A 22,904-nucleotide genomic window follows, 5' to 3' on the forward strand; every position below is an offset into this window, starting at 1 on the left:
GCATCATTGAGAATGGTGCAATCCTTCAATAAACGCATGAGTGGCATTGACACGTCTCCTATCAAGGACCACTTGGATTGATTTATTTTATAGATTATACTAAACCTTTTATACAAATAAATAAGCTTTTGTGTATTATTATAAATTTTGAAGGTAATTTATGAAAAAACAACTTATAAATACACAGTTTTTGGTAGTGAAAATTTATGAATTAATATAAAATTTATTTACTTATATAAGTTATTTTCATAAGTTCAAAAATAAGTCAAATCTAAATTGCTCTAAAGCCAAAAATTAAGACTTCTAGAAAAAAAAATTCAAAAGTTGGGGCAATTTCATTTTCTTTTGTCAAGGTTATTTTTTTTTTTTAAAAAAAAATTATTAAAAAAATCAATATAATAACATTTCATTAGAAATTGTTTGGTAAATCTTCTAAAACTGTTTTTTCCAACATAAAAATTGTTTAACAAGGAAGTGCTTCAATCCACAGAATTTGGTTTTGTGATGACTAACACCAAGTTCTTGTGCAACTTCATTCCTATTTCGTTTTGACATACACAAAGGAACATAATTTAAAACTCGAAGCAAGTCACAACATTAATTTATTTTACAGGTCAAAACGAATTTTTTTCAAAAGCAATAACCATTGCCATAGATTACAATAGCAATGAGGTCTCGAATAGTGAGAGATGCAGTTGTATACCGTGACCATGTCCAAGCAATAAAATCTGGTTTTGCATCAACTATTTTCACTTGTAATCAACTCATTCACATTTATTCTAACCATGGTCTTTTTCAAGATGCCCACAAACTGTTCGACGAAATTTCCCACCCAAATGTGTTCTCTTGGAATGCCCTTATTAGGGCATACATCAAAGCACACAACTTGAGACAAGCACGAGCTGTTTTCGACTCTGCCTCTAATAAAGATTTGGTTTCTTATAATTCCATGTTGTCGGCTTATGTTGGTGCTGACGGATATGAAACTGAGGCACTCGATTTGTTTGCTAGAATGCAATCTGAACGTGACACAAAAGGGATTGACGAGTTCACTCTTACAACCATGCTTAACTTTACTGCCAAGTTACGTGTAGTGTGTTATGGGAAGCAGATGCATTCATATATGGTGAAAACTGCAAGTGATTTAAGCAAGTTTGCATCGAGTTCTCTTATTAACATGTACTCTAAATGTGGTTTGTTTCGTGAAGCGTGCAATGTGCTTAGTGGTTGTGATGGGGTGGTGGACTTGGTTTCAAAGAATGCAATGGTTGCTGCTTGTTGTAGGGAAGGAGAGATGGACATGGCTTTAAATGTCTTTTGGAAAAATTCTGAATTGAATGATACTGTGTCTTGGAATACATTGATTGCAGGATATGCTCAGAATGGCTATATGGATAAAGCACTTGCCTTGTTTGTTGAGATGACTGAAAGAGGTATTAGGCATGATGAACATACTTTAGCAAGTGTTTTAAGTGCCTGCTCTAACCTAAAATGTTTGAAACTTGGCAAGTGTATCCATGCGTGGGTGTTGAAAAATGACTTCAGTTCAAATCAATTCATTAGCAGCGGCATCGTAGACTTATACTGTAAGTGTGGGAATATTAGGTATGCGGAGTCAGTATATGAAGGAATTGGCATTAAAAGCCAATTTGAAGTTGCTTCATTGATTGTAGGCTATTCATCTCAAGGCGACATGACGAAAGCCCAAAGGCTTTTTGATACTCTATCCGAAAGAAATTATGTTGTCTGGACAGCTCTATGTTCCGGCTATGCCAAATTGCAACAATGTGAGGAAGTCTTTAAACTTTTCAGAGAGTTTATAATTACAGAAGCACTAATTCCTGATGCAATGATCATCATCAGTGTGCTTGGTGCATGTGCAACGCAAGCCATCCTTTGTTTAGGAAAGCAAATTCATACGTACATCTTGAAAATGAGACTTAATATGGATAAAAAATTGCTGAGTGCTATGGTTGACATGTACTCAAAATGTGGTAATATCATGTATGCCGAGAAAAGCTACCAACTAATGACTGATAAGGATAGAGATGCAATCTTATACAATGTCATGATAGCTGGTTATGCTCATCATGGTTTTGAAAATAAAGCTATTCAGCTTTTTCAGGACATGTTGAAGAAAAGAGTCAAGCCAGATGCAGTCACTTTTGTAGCACTTCTATCTGCTTGTCGGCACCGTGGACTAGTAGAACAAGGAGAGAAATTTTTTATTTCAATGAAAGAAGATTACAATGTACTACCCGAGGTATACCACTATGCCTGTATGGTTGATATGTATGGAAGGGCCAATCAAGTAGAAAAGGCACTAGAATTCATGAGGAAGATTCCCATACAGATAGATGCTACAATTTGGGGAGCATTTGTTAATGCTTGTCAGATAAACAAAAATACATCACTTGTCAACAAAGCAGAAGAGGAACTATTAAAAATTGGGGCAGATAATGGGTCTCGGTTTGTGCAATTGGCCAATATCTATGCTGCTGAGGGGAAATGGGATGAGATGGGAAGAATAAGGAAGAAAATGAGAGTGAAGGAGGCAAAAAAGCTTGTTGGTTGCAGTTGGATATATGTGGATAATGGTACTCATGCATTTACTTCTGGGGATACATCTCATGCAAAAGCAGATGCAATATATTCAACTTTGATGTGCTTGAATGGGAAAGAACTGAAGCAACTTCATGAAATTGGGGGTGATGTTTTTGTAGACATATTTTGATACTAAACACTTTAAAAATTGAAATTATTTTTCCATCTGGGAATATTAAGATCATCATTCAATGCAGCATTCTTATGGATGCCATTGCAGCAAGGAATTGAATAAGTCCATCTGCGTTTTAGTAGTACTAAGAAAGTGATTGGATGACTATACTTATTTATGAACTCACAAAGAGAGAAGCTGTCAGAAAGTCTTAAGAAGCAGACTCCTACATCTTTGGGCCAATTCAAACGTAGACACTGAAGCAGTGATGATAAACTGCCAGGTAGCTTCCATGTCTTCCTTATTACACATATAACATTATAGCCTTTACTCATAGATATCCAATTCATGACCCATTGTGACTTTGTGTAATTAGCTACTGCATTGTAGGAATGAATAATTAAACATATACATTATTATGCAATATTGTCATCCTCTATTACATACATCTTTGCAAATGTTGCAATCAGAAACCTAGAACAGTAAATTAACAAGATGAGTTATAATTTGACTATCAGTAGCCATGCAAACTTTTGTGTAGACGCATATGGAAAAGCTATATTATTCCTTTCAAAGAAGGTTTGTTTGCTTATAAGTTCTATGAAGGCACGGATTCAAGTAAAAATAAGGTGTTCTTTATCCTATATGATCGACAATATCTCATATTTGGTGACACATGGAACACAGAGAAGGACTAACGCTCAGTAATTATGAATTCATGAAAGTTTTTGGTGGATGCCCTATCATCTTTAAGAATTCAGGTAAAGTGGAAATATAGGAGCATGCCCTGGGTTCTTATTGGCAGGTTTGTTTGCAAGCACATTGAGGAGCCAGGAGAAAGTCAGCTCCTTTACTCTTGTTGGTTGATTTTATCATTTGTTGTTGCTGCTGGTTGGCTCTGCTGTTTGTCCAGCCTTCTGCTGCTTGTAAGATATTCTGCAGGTATTAAGTTTCAGATACCACCCACAATGTGAAGCCAGGAATTCTTCATCTATACATGTTTCTGAAGGACTTGTGAAATATACATGTTTCTGGAGATGTTTTTTATACATTTTCTTGTTACATTTGTCATCAGTTAATAATTTAGGACTCAAATATCTGCTTCTTTATTTTAATCTAGATAGAAATGTACTGATTCCTAATCAAAATAAAACAAAAAAAACCTGGTTTTAACTATATTGCTAAACGTTTCAAGAAAAACTATATTGCTAAAATTTGTAGGAGTAAGAAAGGTTTGAGAAATTTTAGGAGTGGCTGTTTCTTTTTTTCCTCTTCACGATTCTCCCTTACTACCTGATCATGATGTATGACCAAAAAGACACAAGAATGCGCTACTTAGTATTTCCACTGAGCAGACACACAATAAAACAGTGTTTAGCATTAATCGATTGGGAGCCTGAAATTCAGTTTAGCACAGATGTTGAAACAGAGAAGATACATCCATAAAGTGAAAAACAATTTAGCAATAGTAAAATACTTGAACCCAAAATTCAGTTTTGGGAGCCTGAAATTCAGTAACGATAATGAAGTTCAGGCTCCCAAAACTTCAGGATTGTTGCTTGCTAAACATAGTAGCATTACACTCTGCTCCCTGCCCTCACCGGCAGTGTTGCCATCCTATTCCTACGCTTAATATTTTCATACATACAAGGCAGACAATTATTATTTACCGGTTATGCTTTGAGCCGGATACATTTCCTGCCAACACATCACACCTGTGCTTGCCATCAAATATAAGTCTAGTATATATATTGGATAAACCGACAATCATGCCATCCGCACAAGTTCGTGTATAGTACGAAGGCATGCTATTACCAAGCTAATTCCTTTGAAAGCAGGCAATGAAAAGTGAAGTCATGAGGGGTTAACTCAATGCCTTTCCAGCTTGCCTTTGATTGAAACTCTTGGATGCTCTTCCTTTGAGACTCAGGTAGATAAGGCTTAACCATTTCCACCAAATCAGGTGCTCCTAGACCTGAACATTTTGCAAAGGAATCAACTATCTTTGGGAGAATTATTTTATGTTCCTTGGTTATAGTGATGTTGGACTGAATGTATTCTTCTTTCGCAGATTGTAGCTCCTCCAAGAGTCTCTTGGATGTGTACAAACGTACCTGAGAAAGTTACAATAAAACACAGCTGAGATTCAGTGTAACCTTCCAAAATAATATGATTTCTATAGGGCAGGGGGGCGTCAAAAGTTGCATATACCTTAACTACAAAGTTATATTTGTTGCAACTCCATCATATAATAAATGTAATTTTATAAATGCAAGAGTCATTTGAAAATTTATTTTCTTTAGTTCATTATATTCAGACAATGTTTTAACTTGGTATCTACATATTCGAAAATGATTTTTTTTGGTTGCCAAATACCAAGAGAAGAGGGAAACCACAAAATGAAGGTTTATACATGTTCTTCTACATAGACAAATTCGTAACTAATAGCAGAAGGACCAGAAGTCTACCGCGGGATCAGAATGGCTTCCTGTGCTAAGAGCAAATAGTAATAAAGGTTCTGGACGACGTATAGCATATCCTTTTCTTATATCTCTGACCTTTGGCTTTGTCAAAGAAGGAAACCACTGTCGCAGCCACTGGGAGAAAAAACCAAAGGTGTGTGAGCAACATGATTTGATATCAGCTAAACCATTGTTTTTTTGGATTAAGCTAAACCATTTTTTTTTGCTATACAAAATGAGATATACACTTTGAGTACAAGTTTATGGAATTCATATTTACTTGTCCTGTGCTAGGCAATCTGCACCCCAGAATGAAGTTTTGTATCATTTCTACACTGACAGTATGACCCCCAATGTCATATGCAGCCTGAAATATCAACTAGCTTGTTTCAGCATAAATTCATTCATGTTAACTATTTGAAGTTTTATGAGTGACCAACTAAGTTGGTCCAACTTACTTTGAGTACTGTAGACATTCTTTTGACATTGTTGGCTGAAATTCCGTAAACTAACAAGGCCTGTGGAGGACAGACAACAAGATGTTAGGAATGCTTCGTGTATTTTGAGAAATAACTTGCATGGAAAAAGCAGGATAGAGATTTAGAAATTTTACATGCATTACTAAGGCATTGTGCACATTAATCCAAAAGGCTAGCTTTTCTTCGTGTTGCATATTTCTCGGATTAATTTCTTGCAGACGAGAAACAAGTGACCTGCAAAAGCATAGGATATGAAGTTCTTCCAACTCAGACTCAAGAAAGAATCAAACCAAAAAGCACACGGCCAAATCATGGTATACTGTGCACACATTTTAAGCACTATAAGATGGCTCACCTAAATCTGCGTAGCATGTACTCATTTTCTTTTAATTTCTGACTATCTGTGCATAATTTCTGAATCCTTATCATTGAACCATAAGGTCCGCTAAATTTTTTTGACCCTTTGATATGGAAAGGGTTGCTGGAGTTTAAATTGAATAATGAATGCTTCTTCCACTGTGATCCCCGCTTACCACCCTGGTTCTTTGAAGATACCTCATAACCGGGTGATGAAGCATTTTTATGAAAAGGTGAGTCTGAAAGTTCACAATATATAGCTGATATGCATTTTATCATCTCCTCAGAAAGCCAATTCGGTGTCTCTTGAACATTGTCAATGTAACTATTCCCAAACTGTTCTGCTAGGCTAGTTGAGTTGGATTTAGCACACTGAGCTTGCTAGTGAAATAAAATTTGAAAGCCAGATATTAGAGGTCTGCAAATGAATTATAAGGATGTTACCAGTTCTCTTTTGTTTTTTATTGTACTTACCTCTAGCATGAACAATGGTAGAGAATGGTAAGACTCTGCAGCTTTGGTCCTAATGTCCTCAGAAGAAGCCTCAATCGAGCAAGCTGTTTGTTGAGATAATGCAGAGTAACACCGATGAATACTAGAGTCTAAAACAGATTCTGGTTCTAACTGGTTATTGCATTCCTTGAGTTGAAAACCACCTAAATTACTTGTTGAGATGTTATCGCTTGAGTACGAAATGGACATTTCTTTGTCAGAGATAGCACCACTGTCAGGTACTACAGAAGCTACTTTGTTAATGTGTGATGCTAATTCCATTCTTCTTTGTTTGTCAAGGATAGAATCATTGCAACTTAATGCAGAAGTACTTTTGTTAATGTATGAAGCTGCTTCCAATCTTCTTTCTTTGGTTGACAGTGATGAAATGTGTTCATCAAATCTTTTCCGATACAAAGAGAGCAGATATCGTTCCAAATACTTGACTTCTAATTCTAATATTCCAATTTCCTTAATCAGTTCCTTTGCAGCCTAAAATTTAACGATATACATAATTGATAGTCAGCAGCAAGACCCAGTAAACTTTAAAAAAAGTAAGAAAAATTATTCTAGTTTCATGTAAATGTTTAACAAGATATACCTGTGGTATTGAATTTTCTACTGTAGTATCTTGTGAAAAAGGTATATAACATGTTTTCTCGAATGCACGCCTTATCACAAATTGTTGCTGTAATCGTTTTTGTAGTTGCAAAATCTTCAGAGACAGGGAAAAAATATATATAGCATGAAAAGCAGCCAGGTGCAAGTAAGTAAAAGACAACTTAGGTGCATTTTCTTTGGTGTTTTTCGTGTTGTTCTTAACTTAAAAACATTTTTGTGGCTATAACAAACTTTGAGAAAATGATGGATTTGAAGAAATCATGGTAGTTATGAATATTTTTATTGAAGAACGGCATGAAAAAGTAAAAACATCTAAGGAAATCCAAATAAATTTTGTCCATAAGTAGTGTAAAACAAATACTACATTCTTTGATTCATGACTTATCTAAGTCATGCATAACAAGGACAAACCTACTTGACTTTGTAGTCATAAAGTTTACAAATAGCTAAATAATCATCAAACTGTGTACCTCTTGAGTCAAAGAACTTTGAAGATCCATGTTGTTGTACTGCCTCTTCTTGGATTCAATATTTTGCTTTTGATATCCCAGTTCCTATTTATGAAACAAAATATTGCTAAGAGTTAGACTTCTGTAAAGTATATATCATAACAGACACACAAATATTCATATGTAGAGCTCAGAAATATGTAGCAAGAAGAGAAAAATAAGGGCAATACCACTTTAGGCTGATAAGAAGATTCTCTGATATTCACAAATTCATCTTCCATTACTCTCCATTTCATTGGATCACTGCCAAACAGTTAAAAAAATATAAATAAAAAGGAGTTGATGCATAAAGTATTATTAAAGTTAACAAAACTAACACAAAGAACTTCCTCAAAGAATCACTTTTATCATTGTAGATGAAAACTAGTAAGAAAACAGAACCTTGTTTTTTACTGATTATAAGTATGAAACTATTAACTGTTAATCTCTTGTTATGGTTCATGTGAAAAATGAAGATTGTCTATACTGCAAGAACTCTAGATATTTTAGAAAACTGTTATTTTGGTATAGAAAGAACACAAGTTGGTGAAATGAGAATCTGACAAGTAAAAACATTAAATGTTCAATTATAGTATACAAATTCTGTCTGTTTTGTCAAAAAAAACCTGTTGGAGCGCTTGTGACTTGAAACTGAAACTGGTTGGTCCATGATTAACATGCATTGCTTGAGACCATATTGGTGAGACATTATATCATGCATGTTGAGTCAGAATTGGCTTAAAATAATGTGCATGAATACACCAAAAACTACATTAAATGCTTGACAGGAAAGAAGCAGCAGATATTGACAAGCTTATGGAAGATACATCCAAAATGCATTAATTTGCATATCATCTGAGCTTATACAAGCAGGAGATTTTCAACTCTTATGGAATGAGACTTCTCACAGAGGAGCTGTTTGGAAAGATGAACAAAGTTTTGTGGTTGAAAAAATCAAATTAAATGAGTACTCAATTATTATATCAACTTCAAAGACAGTAAGTGTTATTTTCAACCATAATGGTAACTAACAAGAAAACAAAGACTACTACCTGAGGGTATGTTTGTGTTGTACTGCTGTTGACAATATATGAAGTTAATGAGGTTTTTTGTTTTGACTAGTCTCATAAAGACTAATTTAATTCACCACTTTTCATTCCTTTGGTAAAGTTATGCTTTTTGCATTTCATTAAAAGAAGAAAAATCATATCAATAGCTTTTGTATAATACCAGCACTATCCTTAAATATAAGCTTCTTATTTCTAATTTAGTGGTAAGGGTTTAATATTATAATCTCAAGATACAGAGTTCAAATCTCTCTTTGAAAACAGTTGTAATATTATAATCTCAAGATACAGAGTTTAATATTACTATAGTTAAATCATACTATGATATCATATAATTAATTATTTTTTAAAATTAATTTGTAATCCTTTTGACACATGCATATAATTAAATCACACTATGATACCACTTTGTTATATTAAGCAAGTTCCTAAAATATATTCACAAATATCTATACGATGATGTGTGAGATTGACTACATGTATAAAATAATTTTATACTAACATGGCATACAAATTATTCCGGTACACGAAACATCTTACATTGTTTGAGAATAATTAAGAGTAATATATAAACAATGCTCACATTTTTATATTTACCGATGTGCCTTTTATAAATGATAAAACTGTGAGAATTTTATGCAAGATTTCAAAGTGGACAATACCTTGAAAATGTGATTTGAGGTCGGAACACAAATTAAAACCTTACTCTCTCTGTGACACTTTATAAGCAAAAATTCACATTTTAGATTCATTGTATATTTAATGAATCTGGTATAAATATTAGACCAGATTCATTAAATATACAATGAATCTAAACACTGAATTTTTGGTTATATATAAAGTGTCACAAAGAAAATATTTTCTTACGACAAATACCCATAATTATTAAATGTGCTTACATAAAGGAAAGTAGTATATATCTTAAAGAAATTTATCCAATAACCAATAAAAATAGCCACACAAAGAAATTTATAAGTGATACTCACGAATTAACTTTTATTCTGCTAACAAATTTTTTTATATGACTAATTTTTATTAGTTATCAAATAAACTACTCACACTTTTTAAAGATTATTCTAGAAAAAAAATCATATTTTGAAGTAAAGCTTTAGGACTAGAAAAGAAGGAATGACAAACATGAAGGCTGACTGAGATATATTTATGGCAGATTATGCAATCAACAATGATGCCAAGATACAACATGCATGTTTAAAGACACACAAACTTTAAAGTCTTTATGTGGGTGGACTTGTTTTTTGCATTGCATTAAAAGAAACAAAACCAGCTTCATTATTTGTTTTATTTTATTTTCTCTTTTTGTAACAATTTTCAAAAGTTGAAAGTGAAACATTTTCACCTTTTAGTAGTATGGAACAAAGTGACAAAAATACAGGGTGGTGATTGGTGGTTTATTGGAGAATGGACCTTCATAATGCATAGAGTTTCAATCCACTCGTGCACTTCATTTATTTTCTATGCCATAACACTATAGCAAACACCCATGTAATGAATTTCACATTTCATTTACTATACTTTGGTTTAAAATGGTAAAAGTTGTTGCGGCATCTGAGTTAAGTCTCATATTATTTAGAAAAGTAGAGATTAAACACTTTTTAAGTAAAAAAACTCATAAACTTAACATATTAAAGTTTTGGATTAAAGTGAGATGTTCAACACAAAATCATTTTTCTTAAGCTCAATGTGAATGATTCCCTAACTGTCCCTCATGACCTATCACATAATTTTTTCTTTCTTTTCCCCTCACCTATAGTTGAAACAAAAATGATTTTTTGACACAAATTTTGACATCAACACAATATAAACACACTTTTTTTTAAAAAAAAGTATTCATGTTTTCTATTTCCTCGATTTTTTATGAGAAAAATTTACTAATTAAGTTGATAAAAATTATTCTCAGACAAATTTATTATTCGAACAACATTTCTTAATACTTGTAATTTTTTATTAAAGTTCTTACAAGAAGGGATAGAGAGGATTTTAATTTTATCACCTATATGAATCAGAGAGATCTGGGTTGGGCGTAAAATCAAGATCATCAAACGATTCAAATTTAAAGGTTAATATTTTATATTTTAAAAATTTAAAATTGCAATTAAATTTGAGCATCTAATTTTAATCATAAGACTATGATGCATTGACTGCATTTTAATGGGAATGGATCCTCTCCCGTGGAAAATCCACCAGATTTTCTCAAGTGTTAATTCAAACCATAAAAAATCATCTCTCTCTTCAACTTTTTTCTTTCTCTAATTTTATGGATGACCGTGATTTCACTAGATGGTGATATCACTGCAAACAATCCATTCCCCATTTTAATCGATCGCACTTAATCCATTTTTTGAATAAAGTCTAATATGAGTTTAAGACAAAAAGAAAAGTAAATGTAAAACATGTCTCTATAAAAAATTAAGGTTTGGTCTCTCAAAATTAATGTTTGGTAAAACATGTCTCTTTATTCTTTATACAAGATAAACAAAATTACCAACTAATTAGACTATCTATCATCATGGTCATATATTAGACCAAGAATAGAAGGTGAAACCGTTTTTACTTTTTGCTAATAGCTTTACCATCCACTCTTAACTAATTCACTTGAAAAAAGGTCGGGGGTTCACCCATCAGTACTATTTAGTCTAGTCAGTCACATGTGACCAAGTTTACGCCGTACTCAAGTCGTGAATATTATTTTAGCAAATATGAATTTTACAAAATTTATTGTTGGATTGAAAGTTTATATCATATTATCTATAATTTTTTTGAAAAAAAATTGAAAATTATTTAGTATGTTATTAGATTCATCTGTAATTAGGGAGTTATATTGATTCTTAGGATTTGAACTCTAAACATTTTAATTATATATTTGGTGTCTCTGAACTAGGGATGGTAAAAAAATTCATACCACGGATAAAATCCGCCTCGTACCCGTGACGGATAGCTTAACAGATATCCGTGGATAAAATAAATGGATATTTCAATTACCCGCATCTAATGAATACAAATGCGAGTTTAATAGTATTCATGCCCACGGATATCCGTATCAGTTAATAAATTAGTAAAATTACTCAAAAATTTCAATCTTAAATATAAAATATAGTATTTTTATGTAACAAAAAAAAACGCTACTATTTTTATCTTGTAAAAGAAATAGTCTTTTCATATTCTTGCATTTTGTTTTCACATATTCATTAAATAACACTTTTCATTTTCTTTTTTAATCTTTTAAGACAAAACTTTTATATTCTTCTTTTGAAACAATTTTTCATATTTGATAAATATTCCAATTAAAAGAAATGTAAGAATACTGTGTATTAATATTTTCATGTATTTTTTTTGTCAAAAAAAAAGAAAGAAATTCATGTCTTTAAAATAAGCTAAACACATTTTTTTTTTCAATAATCAATTTTATAAAATAAAAACGTAATCCATGGATACACTACAACATGTCAAAACCGTCCCCTAAACGTTGCAAAGGCGACACTCTATGCAACATGTCAAAATCGTCCCCTAAAAGTTGCAAAGGCGACGCTCTATGCCTGTTGCCAGCAGTGTTTTCAGAACAGCTTATAATCGTTCCCTAAACTATTACTAGGGATGTTTTCGGAGTACTGCCCTATTATTTATTTGGCGATGATACATTAAAATCCGTGGATTATCCGCTTAGCGGATACCCGCATGGATAAGGAGCGGACATCGATATCCTATTTATCTAATGGGATGGACACGGATATCATATACTATCCGCCCCCATGAATATCCATTTACATCCATACTCTGAACTCAGCAACCGAACTATCGTAATACATTGTATATAGTACCCTAAAGCATGACCCCTCCACTAGATAATGCTAACAACATATCCGTGAAGATTGAAGAGTAAAATACAGCAAGAGTCAATTGGAAGAAAAAAGGAAGACGCACTTAGAAAGAAAAGAGAACCTCCCTTAAAAGGGCTGAAAGTTTATCGTCAAAGGAAGAAGTTAATATTTTGATATGAAATGACTAGCTTTGGTGGGCTGTCTCTTTTATTTTATTTAATTAATTTCGTTGGGAAATTTAGATACAACCAACCAATATTTGCATTGTCAATGAATTTGGTGGGAAAAAGTGCCCTGCCTTTTGTTATGTGATAGGGTTCTATACACGTACGTACGTAGGGAAGAGCATCAAATAATATCTCTATGTAGTTACAAAAACATTATAGATACTTGCATGTGCAAGCCTAATTAATGTAATTATATTTGTCGATAATGAATTGGTTTAAGTAGTAAGAGTTTTTTTTTTTGAGACAAGTAGTAAAAGTTTTGAATCTCTTAAACGGGTAGTTAAGAGTTTGATTTCTAACTTATATCTATGAAAATAATTTGGTTAAGAGGGGAGTAGGTACCTTGTGTCTCACCCGTTATCCGACCAAAATTAGTTATCCCCATCGGTCGTATAAATAGTTCAACCTACCGAAAGATTCAAACTAATGGATTTGGATTCAAAACTATAGATCAATCTACCGTCAATTGCAATTTAAATATGAAGTTTCTTTTGCCCTACGAGTTTCTCGCATGCTATATTTTTACTCATCCGCTACTTAAGTAGCAGATGTTATAAAATGAAAATTTTTAGAAAAGAACACAAAAACCATCCACTACATAAGTAGCGAATGATGTTTAAAAAAATGGTAGGGCAGCAAAAGAAACTCCCATCTAAATATACACTTATACTTGGATGAATTATGTAAAAGTGGATTTAACAACAAATTTTTAGTCTAAGATTTAAGTTTGGAGCTCAAAATCCTAATTTTTAGTTAGAATTTTTTTTGTGTGTGTTAGATAGATGAAACAAGTGGATGAACGGGTGTTCGAACTACGGTCATAGCGTTTGATCTAACAATTTTTATATTTTTGTCGGCTAAACTATGATTTGTGAACAGTTAAAATCTATGTTAGAAACAAGACATAATCCTACTTAAAAACACACACATATATCAAAGTTAAATTTATCTTAATCGTTCAATCTTAATAAGACGGTCGTATCTTCTATGACTGTGCATATCCAAATCCAACCCTTTCCCCCTTTGACCTAAATAAATGAAGAATCGTTTTGAAATTGAAAGTATCTAACATCAAGTTGTAAAAGGAAGGACATACAACATACATTTGTTCAAAAAAATGAAGCCATTTGTTCACGAATTTTGTGTTTGACTTGTGCCATTGTTCAACCTGGAGAACCTGAACCAATGCTTTTTTATTATGTTAGGATTCCAATAATTAGAAACCATAAAAGATGCTTCTAATCGAGCAAAACAATCATCAATTTTTTATAAGAAACTGACAAACATACTTGTGGCTTTAATAATGTTCCCAAAACACTATAGTAAAGCTTAGTACAAATATATCATTTTATAATCCAAAACCAACAAAAATTCTACAAATTTCAAAACCTTAAAATTAGTGTTAGGAGATTGAACCATACTCTTCAGAGTATTAAAAAAATCATTAGAAGGTCAAATAAACATAACAAAAATAATTAAGCACCTAGCATTGTAATTGGCCAGTGGGCTTTAAAGTTTGAAATAGGCACAGAGATCAATATGAAAATTTATTAGAAGAATCATGCAGAGTGATATGTTTTTTAAAGAGTGTATGATGAACATTAATTGCACCCAGCTTCATAGTATATATATGCAACCAATGCATGCATATTGGGGTTGATAACATTTTATATAAACTTTCTTCAAAAAATACATTTTATATAAACTTGTCAGAAGGTAACCGAAGTTTCTATCAACAAAGAAAAACAGAACCTTTTAGTTGAGATTGGCAAGATTGAGAGTGTTTTGTTTCCATTGTGTGTGAGACTGTGAGAGACAAAAAGCATGGAAACCTGTAACAGAAGATTGGAAACTTAAATGTTGCTACTTGCTGCAAGAAGAAAATTAATGCCAAATTGTCCAAGAACTTATAATTAATACTCATTTCGGTTCTTTATAATAGAAATCTCTATAAAAATTGTATAAAAAAAAATCTCTATAAAAAGGATATTAGAAAAAGTTGTTGGAGTAATGAATTTGTGTAAAATGTGAATGACTGATATTAAATTATTCTTTGTATTAAGTATATGCAATGTTAATTTTTAATATTCTAATGCAAATTAATAGTATTAATAAAAATTATATTTAAAAAAAGAATAACAAATACATCTCAAAATTTGCAGGGTTCTTACATTTAAAGACAATTTTTTTTATAAGGGAGTACAAAACAGTGAGTGACGATGCAAAAAATTTAACTTGTTAAAAACATCAATGGTGGATGTATGACTTAGTAAAAAAAAAAAATGCTTTGAATTTTAATCTACTAAAAAAATATTAGTCTCCCCACTTGAAAATATGGTTTGAACCAATAAAATTCTCTACTAGTACAAAGCTAACTCATCCCTCTTCTCCGTTCACCAAGTTTCTCTAGGTACTAGCTCGTTTGTTGTTCCTCAATTTTCATTTTCACTTTCTAGTGCATTTGATCCGTTAAAAAAATAAGGAATTTGACATAACAACTTTAATAGTACTGTGTTTAATTTTAAAACTATTCTTGAGACGAGACAAACTAAGAGTCAAGAGATTGGATGAAAATAGAAATCCTCATCCCCACTGAACCACGAGAACAACTTTTTGTCATCCGAATAAATATATAATTGTTTAATAGTGTTATATTTTTTAAATTGATATACATATATTATTATATAATAATGTAAATAAAATATATATATATATATATATATATATATATATATATATATATATATATATATATATATATATATATATAATTCGGGTATGGAACAGGGTGGGGACTAAGGTAACCATACCCGCTAATTTTTACGGATAATTATCCATACTTCGTATACGTACCCCTATCTATTGTGGATATTTTTGCAAATACCCGGTAAGTATAAGTAAGGAATTTGAATGGAAAGAATCATAATCCCAAGCATGTTATTAGGTTCGGGAGTGGATTGTCTCCCGTGAACAATCCATCCAATCAAATCATGGTCTTTCAATAAAAAAATTAAAAAATATAAAAAGAAGAGAAAAGAGGATCTAATGACTGTTACTGAAACCGGAGAGAATCCAGTGGGCAGTGCTCTGGAGCTACTAGGTTCAAAATAGGAGAGTGTGTATTATTAAAATAATAGGAGTATGTGTATGAAGATATTATTTAGTGTTTGAAATAAAAAGAATATCCTTAGGATTTATTTGAAAGTTTGGAGGAAATGGGAAAGGAGGGCTATGAAGACATAAGAATTAATGAGGAAAGGGAAGGGTGAGTAGTCCCCCACCCACCTAACATAAAATTTTATGTTTCTCTAATATGGAGGACATAAAAAAAATGCAATACTCATAAATTTTGACTAAACCATGGAAAGAGGGCTCTAGAAGGTTTTTGAGAGTTTTCAATACATTTTTATATTCATTGCTTCTCTCTATAATTCTTTCAAAAAAAAAAATAAAAAAATATTACTCGTGAGTTTTTTTTCTACTCTCAGAAAAGCGAAAGATTCTCCTATTTTCCAAACAATACCTTATAGGGATGTCTTACGTCCAATTCCAATATTGCATTTTCTGGGTGTAATCACACAAAAAATTGAAATTTGGCCTATCATTGTAACTTGTTAATACTCAACTTAAAATGTCAAAATTTGGTTTCCTAACATTGACATGCAAGATATATGAAAACTTGAAAAAATGCAAAACATCTTAAGTATGAAAAGACTTCAGAAACATCTTGAAGCTAAGTCTCATATATATATTTGTAAAAAAAAACGTCCCTGATATATATTTGTAAAAACATATTGTTAATTATGTCCCAGATATTTGAGACATTAATGGATATACTGCTCTGTTGATATATCCTTCGGTGATTCAAATTGAGTGATTAATTAAATATTTAAATTGTATGTCTAGTAAAAACAATCAGTTTTATTAGGGATGACAATAAGTGCCCATGGGTGCAGGTTTGATACTACCCAAACTCATATCCATATATTCGGGTGTCACTCAAACCCAAACCCAAATGTTGTTCGGGTGGGAAAATGAAACTCATACCCGCACCCGCTGAGTTCAGGTTTTTTCACCCAAACCCAAAATCCGTAACAAGAACACGCATAATTGATTATCTGCTCAAACCCGACCCGAACTATATTTGATAAAATGCAAAATGTAGCATAATTTGACAATATATTATATAGTTTGTAAATTTCAAAATAGTTTATTTTTTTATTAAACAATTAATCAAATGTTATCATCACTACAGCATGCACCGATACAACATTCAAAAACTTAAAAGGAGCAAAATACATAGGGGTAAATAGGTAATTTAATATATAAACGGGTGGGTGAATGAGTTTCGGGTGTGGGTTTGATACTACCCAAACTCACACCCATATATTCGGGTGCCACCCGAACCCAAACCCAAACCCAAACCCAGTCAACTCGGGTTTCGCCCGTTGACTTGAGTTTGGGTTCGAGTGAGTCTATCGGGTTTGGGTTTTCCTGTCATCCCTAAGTTTTATCCTTATTCAGCAAAACATGGACACCCTTTCACATGGCAAGAATGAAAGCTACCAAACCTGAGGCTGAGACCTAAGTTGGGACAGTTGGAATGGACACTAGACAAAACATGGACACAAAATACTGTCTAAGACATAGTTGCATACGGATTAACATGCCAGAAGCTAAACAAAGATTAAAATGAAGTTTCAGTTTGGTCCTGAAAAATAAAAATTTGGAACTCACTCTGATCCTGTGCTGCAATCTGTTTTCCACAATGTCTACTTGTTGCTTTGCCTTCAACTATAAGATGGCTCACCTAAATCTGCGTAGCATGTACTCATTTTCTTTTAATTTCTCAATCCTTATCATTGAACAATAAGGTCCGCAAATTTTATTTTACCCTTTGACATGGAAAGGGTTACTGGAGTTTAAATTGAATAATGAATGCTTCTTCCACTGTGATCCCCACTTACTACCCTGGTCTTTGAAGATGTACCTCATAACCGGGTGACAAGCATTTTTATGACAAAGAAAAGGTGAGTCTGAAAGTTCACAGTATATAGCTGATATGCATTTTATCATCCCCTCGGAAAGCCAATTCAGTGTCGCTGGAACGTTGTCAATGTAACGATTCTCAAATTGTTCTGCTAGGCTAGTTGAGTTGGATTTAGAACACTGAGCTTGCTAGTGAAATTTGAAAGCCGTATATTAGAGGTCTGCAAATGACATATGAATGTAACCTGTTCTCTTTTATTTTTTATTGTACTTACCTCTAGCATGAACAATGGTAGGGAATGGTAAGACTCTGCAGCTTTGGTCCTAATGTCCTCAGAAGAAGCTTCAATCGAGCAAGCTGTTTGTTGAGATAATGCAGAGTAACACCGATGAATACTAGTCTAAAACAGATTCCGATTCTAACTGGTTAACGCATTCCTTGATTTGAAAACCACCTAAATTACTTGTTGAAATGTTATCGCTTGAGTGCTAAACTGAAATTTCTTTGTCAGTGATAGCACCATTGACAGGTACTACAGAAGCTCCGTTAGTAATGTATGATGCTAATTCCAATCTTCTTTGTTTCTCAAGGATACAATCATTGCAACTTAATGCAGAAGTACTTTTGTTAATGTATGAAGCTGATTCCAATCCTCTTGCTTTGGTTGACAGTGATGAAATGTGTTCATCAAATATTTTCCTATACAATGAAAGCATATATTGTTCCAAATACATGACTTCTAATTCTAATATTCCAATTTCCTTAATCAGTTCCTTTGCAGCCTAAAATTTAGAGGTATACATAATTGAGAGTCAGAAGCAAATTCCAGTAAACTTTGAAAAACAGGAGGAAAAAAAAATAGTTCCATGTAAATGTTTAAGATACCTGGGGTACTGAATTTTCTTCTGTAGTATCCTGTGAAAAAGGTAGATAACATGTTTTCTCGAATGCACGCGTTATCACAAATTGTTGCTGCAATCGTTTTTCAAGTTGTAGAATCTTCAGACACACGTATGTGTATATATATATATATATATATATATATATATATATATATATATATATATATATATATATATATATATATATAGCATGAAAAGCAGCCAAATTGCAAATAAGTAAAAGACAATTTAGGTGCATTTTCTTTGGTTCTTTTCATGTTGTTCTTAACTTAAACACATATTTGTTTGCTATAACCAACTTTGAGAAAATGATGGATTTGAAAAAATCATGATAGTTATGAATATTTTAAGTGTGTACCTCTTGAGTCAAAGAACTATGAAGATCCACGTTGTTGTACTGCCTCTTCTTGGATTCAATATTTTGCTTTAGTTCCCCTAGTTCCTATTTATGAAACAAAAAGAAAGAAAAAAGTTACTTAGAGACACACAAATATTCACTTCAATAAGCTGAAAGTCATTCTTTTATGAGAAGATACAAAAATCTAAGCAAATAAATATATAAAAAATCTTCATGTGTAGTGTAGTGCTCAGAAATATGCAGCAAGAAGGGAAAAGAAGGTCAATACCACTTTAGACAGATAAGAAGATTCCTTTATGTTCACAAATTCATCTTCCATTACTCTCCATTTCATTGGATCACTGCCAAACTGTTAAAAAAAATGTAAATAAAAGGGATTTGATGCATAAAGTATTGTTAATGTTAACATTGATCATGTTAGTTTATAAAACTAAAACACAGAATTTCCTCAAAGAATCACTTTTATAATTGTAGCTGAAACTAGTAAGAAAACAGAACCTTGTTTTTTTAAAGTACCGATTATAATTTATAAGTATGAAAACTATTACTGTTAATCTCTTGTTATGGTTCATGTGAAAAATGAAGATTCTTTATACTGCAAGAACTCTAGATATTTTAGAAAACTGTTATTTTGGTTTAGAAAGAACACAAGTTGATGAAATGAGAACAAGACACAAATAATACTTGACAAGGAAAAACATAAAATGTTCAATTTAGGATACAAATTCTGTCTGTTTTGTAAAAAAAAAACGTTGGAGCGCTTGTGACTTGAAACTGAAACTGCTTTGTTCATGATTAACTTGCATTGCTTGAAATCATATTGGTGAGACATTATATCATGCATGTTTAGTCAGAATTGGCTTAAAATAATGTGCATGAATACACCAAAACTACATTAAATGCTGACAGGAAAGAAGCAGCAGATATTGACAAGCTTCTACAATAGTGACAGTCTCAAAATGGAAGAAGATAAATCCGAAATACCTTAATTTGTAGCATCTGAGCTTACAAGCAGGAGATTTTCAACTCTTATGGAATCAGACTTCTCACTGAGTTGTTTGGAAAGATTAACGGATTTTTGTGGTTGAAAAAATTAAATGAAATGAGTACTCAATTATTACATCAACTTCGATTACAACTCCACTGCTATAACCAATAAGGATTTATACTACTAAATTTCCGCATCAACCAATAAATCATCATCTGGCATGTTCCCAGCCTTCTTCATTTTTGTGTGTAGATCAAGAAGTAAATACCCTAGCATCTCATATTGGGAATGCGATTGATCACTGACTACAAATACTTGCACTGTATTTCCGACTTCAATCCAACTACAACCGGGCTGCTTTTTTAATCCTTTGTCTTTCATTTTTATCCTAACACTGGCAGCTTCTTTCGCCTTCCCTACAGAAGCATACATATTTAAGAGTAATGAATAGATGCCTGCATTTTCTGGTTCAGTTTCCAAAATTTTATCAGCTACGACCTTCCCAATATCAGTGTTCCCATGCTCACGACATCCAGCTAGTAGTGCACCCCAAACAGACAATGATGCCTCTTTTCCAAGTCCCTCGATGATATTGAAAGCTTCTTTCAGCCTTCCCGCACGACCAAAAAGATCAATCAGACAAGTGTAGTGATCCTCTCTTACTTGTATATATCGGTTTTTCAAAAGCTCGTCAAAGTATTTAAGTCCCTCGTCAACTAAACCAGCATGACTACAAGCTGTTAGAAGTCCAACATAGGTGACATCATTGGCTTGGAAACCTAATTCTTGCATTTTATTAAACAGGCTTATTGCTTCATTGCCATATCCATGATGTGCATAGGCGGCAATCATACCATTCCAAGATATCAAATCCATGTGCCCGGATAACCCATCGTCAAACATCTTCCTAGCTACATGCAACTCACCGCATTTTGAGTACATATTTATCAGTGCTGATACCACATGAGTGCACTCCTGAAAAACTGTTTTACTAATAATTTGATGGATTTGTTGTCCTTCGATAAGACCTGCCAAGTCACTACAAGCACCTAAAACGGTCACAAAAGTTCCAGTGGCTGGTTTTAATCCATCATTAGCTTGCATTTTGTTAAATATTTTCAATGCTTCTTCACTTAGATCATGTTGTATGTATCCTGTCATCATAGCAGTCCAAGTAATGACATTCTTTTGTGGCATTGCATAAAATAACTTCTCTGCCCTATTCAAGTCCCCATTCTGAATGAAACCTGTGACCATTGTATTCCAAGAAGGCATATCCCTCTCAGGCATTCTCTCAAACAACTTTAAAGCCTCGTCCAACCTTCCATTCTGCGCATAACCCGCAATCATTGCATTCCAAGAAACCACATTACGGATCGGCATCCTATCAAAAAGCTCTCGAGCATCATCAATTCTCCCATTCTTTGACAAACCAGCAACCATGGTAGTCCACGAAACCACATCCCTTTCCCGCATCTTATTAAAAAACCTCTGTGCATCCTCAATCCTCCCAGAATGCGCCAAGGCCGTTATAATCGTATTCCAAGAAACCACATTCCTCTCCGGCATTCTCATAAACAAATCCAAAGCCTGTTCCGTTCGGCCATTTCGCGCATACCCGTCAATCATTGTATTCCAAGACACAACATTCCTAACCGGCATCTCATAAAACAACCTCTCAGCTTCGTCAATTTGATTCAGCTTGATGTACCCACCAACCATAGCAGTCCAAACAATTACATTTTTCTCCGCATCCATTCTATCAAACAGCTTCCTCGCTTCCTTAACCATACCACACTTGACATACCCACTTATCATTGTAGTCCATAAACAAGTATCCCGTTCAGACATTTCATCAAACACCTTGCGTGCTTGGTCAATTTTGCCTTCTCTACATAGCTTTGAGATGAAGTAATTGCATTGTTTCATTTCAAAACTAACAGGGACTATAGATTTGAACCTGATTCTGAGATTCTTTTGAAACGGGTAACCATGTATGATATAGTTTGAGTGTTTGTTGAGCTTGGGAATGTGCATCAAAATGAAAAATAAATGATGATATAGCTTCTTCATAATTAAAATTTGGATGATGATTGATGCATCCTTTGGTTTATTTACAGAAAATTGCTCCTGGGGCTTCTAAATATGGTATTTGAATATGTGATAACAGATTATGGATCATATATGCTTATACGCCAATTCTAATTAATGTATCCTTTGGTAATTCAAATTGGGTGATTAATTAAGTATTTAAATTGTATTTCTAGTAAAAACAATCAATTTGTTAGTAGTAGTGATAGTTAGAAAAATAGTTTGTTAGTGTTCTTTAGTTGATAGTCGAAAGATAGGAGTATATAGTGTGAGAGCAAGTATTAGAGTATTTAAACTCCCTTGAATTGGTCGGTGATATTGGCTTGGGACCTAGAGTATGTTCCTCCTTGATATCTCATGTTCGATTCTCTCTGGTGTCAATTCGAGTGGTCTAAAGTATTAGAGTATTTTGTAACATGGAACAAGAGGTAACAAATTAGTAATTAACATGATGAAGCCTTATTGTTATTATCATTACATCTCAAAGACTTGAATACAATTGTACATATGTTTGTCTATTTATAGGTGTGGAAGGTATTCTAGATAATTGATAATTCATTATAGATCCTTCATGATATTTCCTAATAGAAATTTGGGTAAATAGGGTTTTACCCCCTGCAAAATAGGCGAATTTTGCTTTACCCCCTGCAAAATATTTTTTTGTGATTGCCATGGACAAAACTTAAACACAGTTCCCTATGTGCTGTTGGAACTGTTCTCAAATAAGATTTTGACATGTGTATTACTCAGTCCACGTCATATGTAGTCATCTAACTCTGTTAGTTCCTGAAAAAAAATATAATCTTCCGTTAACTCTCTTTCCTATCAGT

At 33.0% G+C, this 22,904-nt stretch overlaps 3 protein-coding genes across 11 annotated transcripts; 1 reads left to right on the forward strand and 2 right to left on the reverse strand.

Annotated features, from left to right (window-relative positions):
- The first annotated feature begins 440 nt into the window (after nt 1-440).
- LOC123913100 (putative pentatricopeptide repeat-containing protein At3g18840) lies at nt 441-3,887 on the forward strand. Its single transcript, XM_045963696.1, has 2 exons — nt 441-2,999; nt 3,258-3,887. The coding sequence occupies exon 1, from the start codon at nt 668-670 to the stop codon at nt 2,732-2,734; it is 2,067 nt and encodes a 688-aa protein (XP_045819652.1). The 5' UTR covers nt 441-667; the 3' UTR covers nt 2,735-2,999; nt 3,258-3,887.
- A 191-nt stretch (nt 3,888-4,078) lies between these two features.
- On the reverse strand, nt 4,079-8,781 carry LOC123913102. 6 transcript variants are annotated; one of them, XM_045963699.1, is made up of 12 exons: nt 8,242-8,658; nt 7,807-7,879; nt 7,598-7,681; nt 7,108-7,221; nt 6,671-6,998; nt 6,489-6,571; nt 6,013-6,395; nt 5,792-5,891; nt 5,637-5,696; nt 5,459-5,545; nt 5,185-5,313; nt 4,079-4,830 (listed from the first exon to the last, which is right to left on the reverse strand). In XM_045963699.1, exons 1-12 carry the CDS (start codon nt 8,334-8,336, stop codon nt 4,528-4,530), a joined length of 1,839 nt encoding a protein of 612 aa, XP_045819655.1. In that variant the 5' UTR covers nt 8,337-8,658; the 3' UTR covers nt 4,079-4,527. The 6 variants fall into 6 exon arrangements, with proteins under 6 accessions (XP_045819655.1, XP_045819656.1, XP_045819654.1 ...); XM_045963700.1 differs by lacking the exon at nt 8,242-8,658 and adding an exon at nt 8,668-8,781 and having other exon boundaries at nt 6,489-6,998; XM_045963698.1 differs by having other exon boundaries at nt 6,489-6,998; nt 7,108-7,194.
- An 8,074-nt stretch (nt 8,782-16,855) lies between these two features.
- LOC123913104 (pentatricopeptide repeat-containing protein At2g35030, mitochondrial-like) lies at nt 16,856-22,307 on the reverse strand. 4 transcript variants are annotated; one of them, XR_006811569.1, is made up of 3 exons: nt 18,996-19,071; nt 18,621-18,707; nt 16,856-18,517 (listed from the first exon to the last, which is right to left on the reverse strand). XR_006811569.1 is itself a non-coding variant. In XM_045963707.1 (3 exons), the coding sequence occupies exon 1, from the start codon at nt 22,054-22,056 to the stop codon at nt 20,167-20,169; it is 1,890 nt and encodes a 629-aa protein (XP_045819663.1). In that variant the 5' UTR covers nt 22,057-22,307; the 3' UTR covers nt 16,856-17,923; nt 18,010-18,517; nt 19,980-20,166. The 4 variants fall into 4 exon arrangements, 3 of the variants coding, with proteins under 3 accessions (XP_045819663.1, XP_045819662.1, XP_045819664.1); XM_045963707.1 differs by lacking the exons at nt 18,621-18,707; nt 18,996-19,071 and adding an exon at nt 19,980-22,307 and having other exon boundaries at nt 16,856-17,923; nt 18,010-18,517; XM_045963706.1 differs by lacking the exons at nt 18,621-18,707; nt 18,996-19,071 and adding an exon at nt 19,980-22,307.
- Between the last annotated feature and the right edge of the window lie 597 nt (nt 22,308-22,904).

The sequence above is a fragment of the Trifolium pratense genome, linkage group LG3, assembly GCF_020283565.1.
Source record: "Trifolium pratense cultivar HEN17-A07 linkage group LG3, ARS_RC_1.1, whole genome shotgun sequence".
Taxonomy (NCBI): Eukaryota; Viridiplantae; Streptophyta; class Magnoliopsida; order Fabales; family Fabaceae; genus Trifolium; species Trifolium pratense.

Coding starts and splice junctions, on each gene's coding strand:
- LOC123913104 (XM_045963707.1), bottom strand. CDS start 22,056: ATGAAGAAGCTATATCATCATTTATTTTTCATTTTGATGCACATTCCC.
- LOC123913102 (XM_045963697.1), bottom strand. CDS start 8,336: ATGCATGATATAATGTCTCACCAATATGGTCTCAAGCAATGCATGTTA. Junction 7,682..7,806: donor CTTCTTATCAGCCTAAAGTG/GTATTGCCCTTA, acceptor TTTCATAAATAG/GAACTGGGATATCAAAAGCA. Junction 6,999..7,107: donor TAGAAAATTCAATACCACAG/GTATATCTTGTT, acceptor GTTAAATTTTAG/GCTGCAAAGGAACTGATTAA.
- LOC123913100 (XM_045963696.1), top strand. CDS start 668: ATGAGGTCTCGAATAGTGAGAGATGCAGTTGTATACCGTGACCATGTC.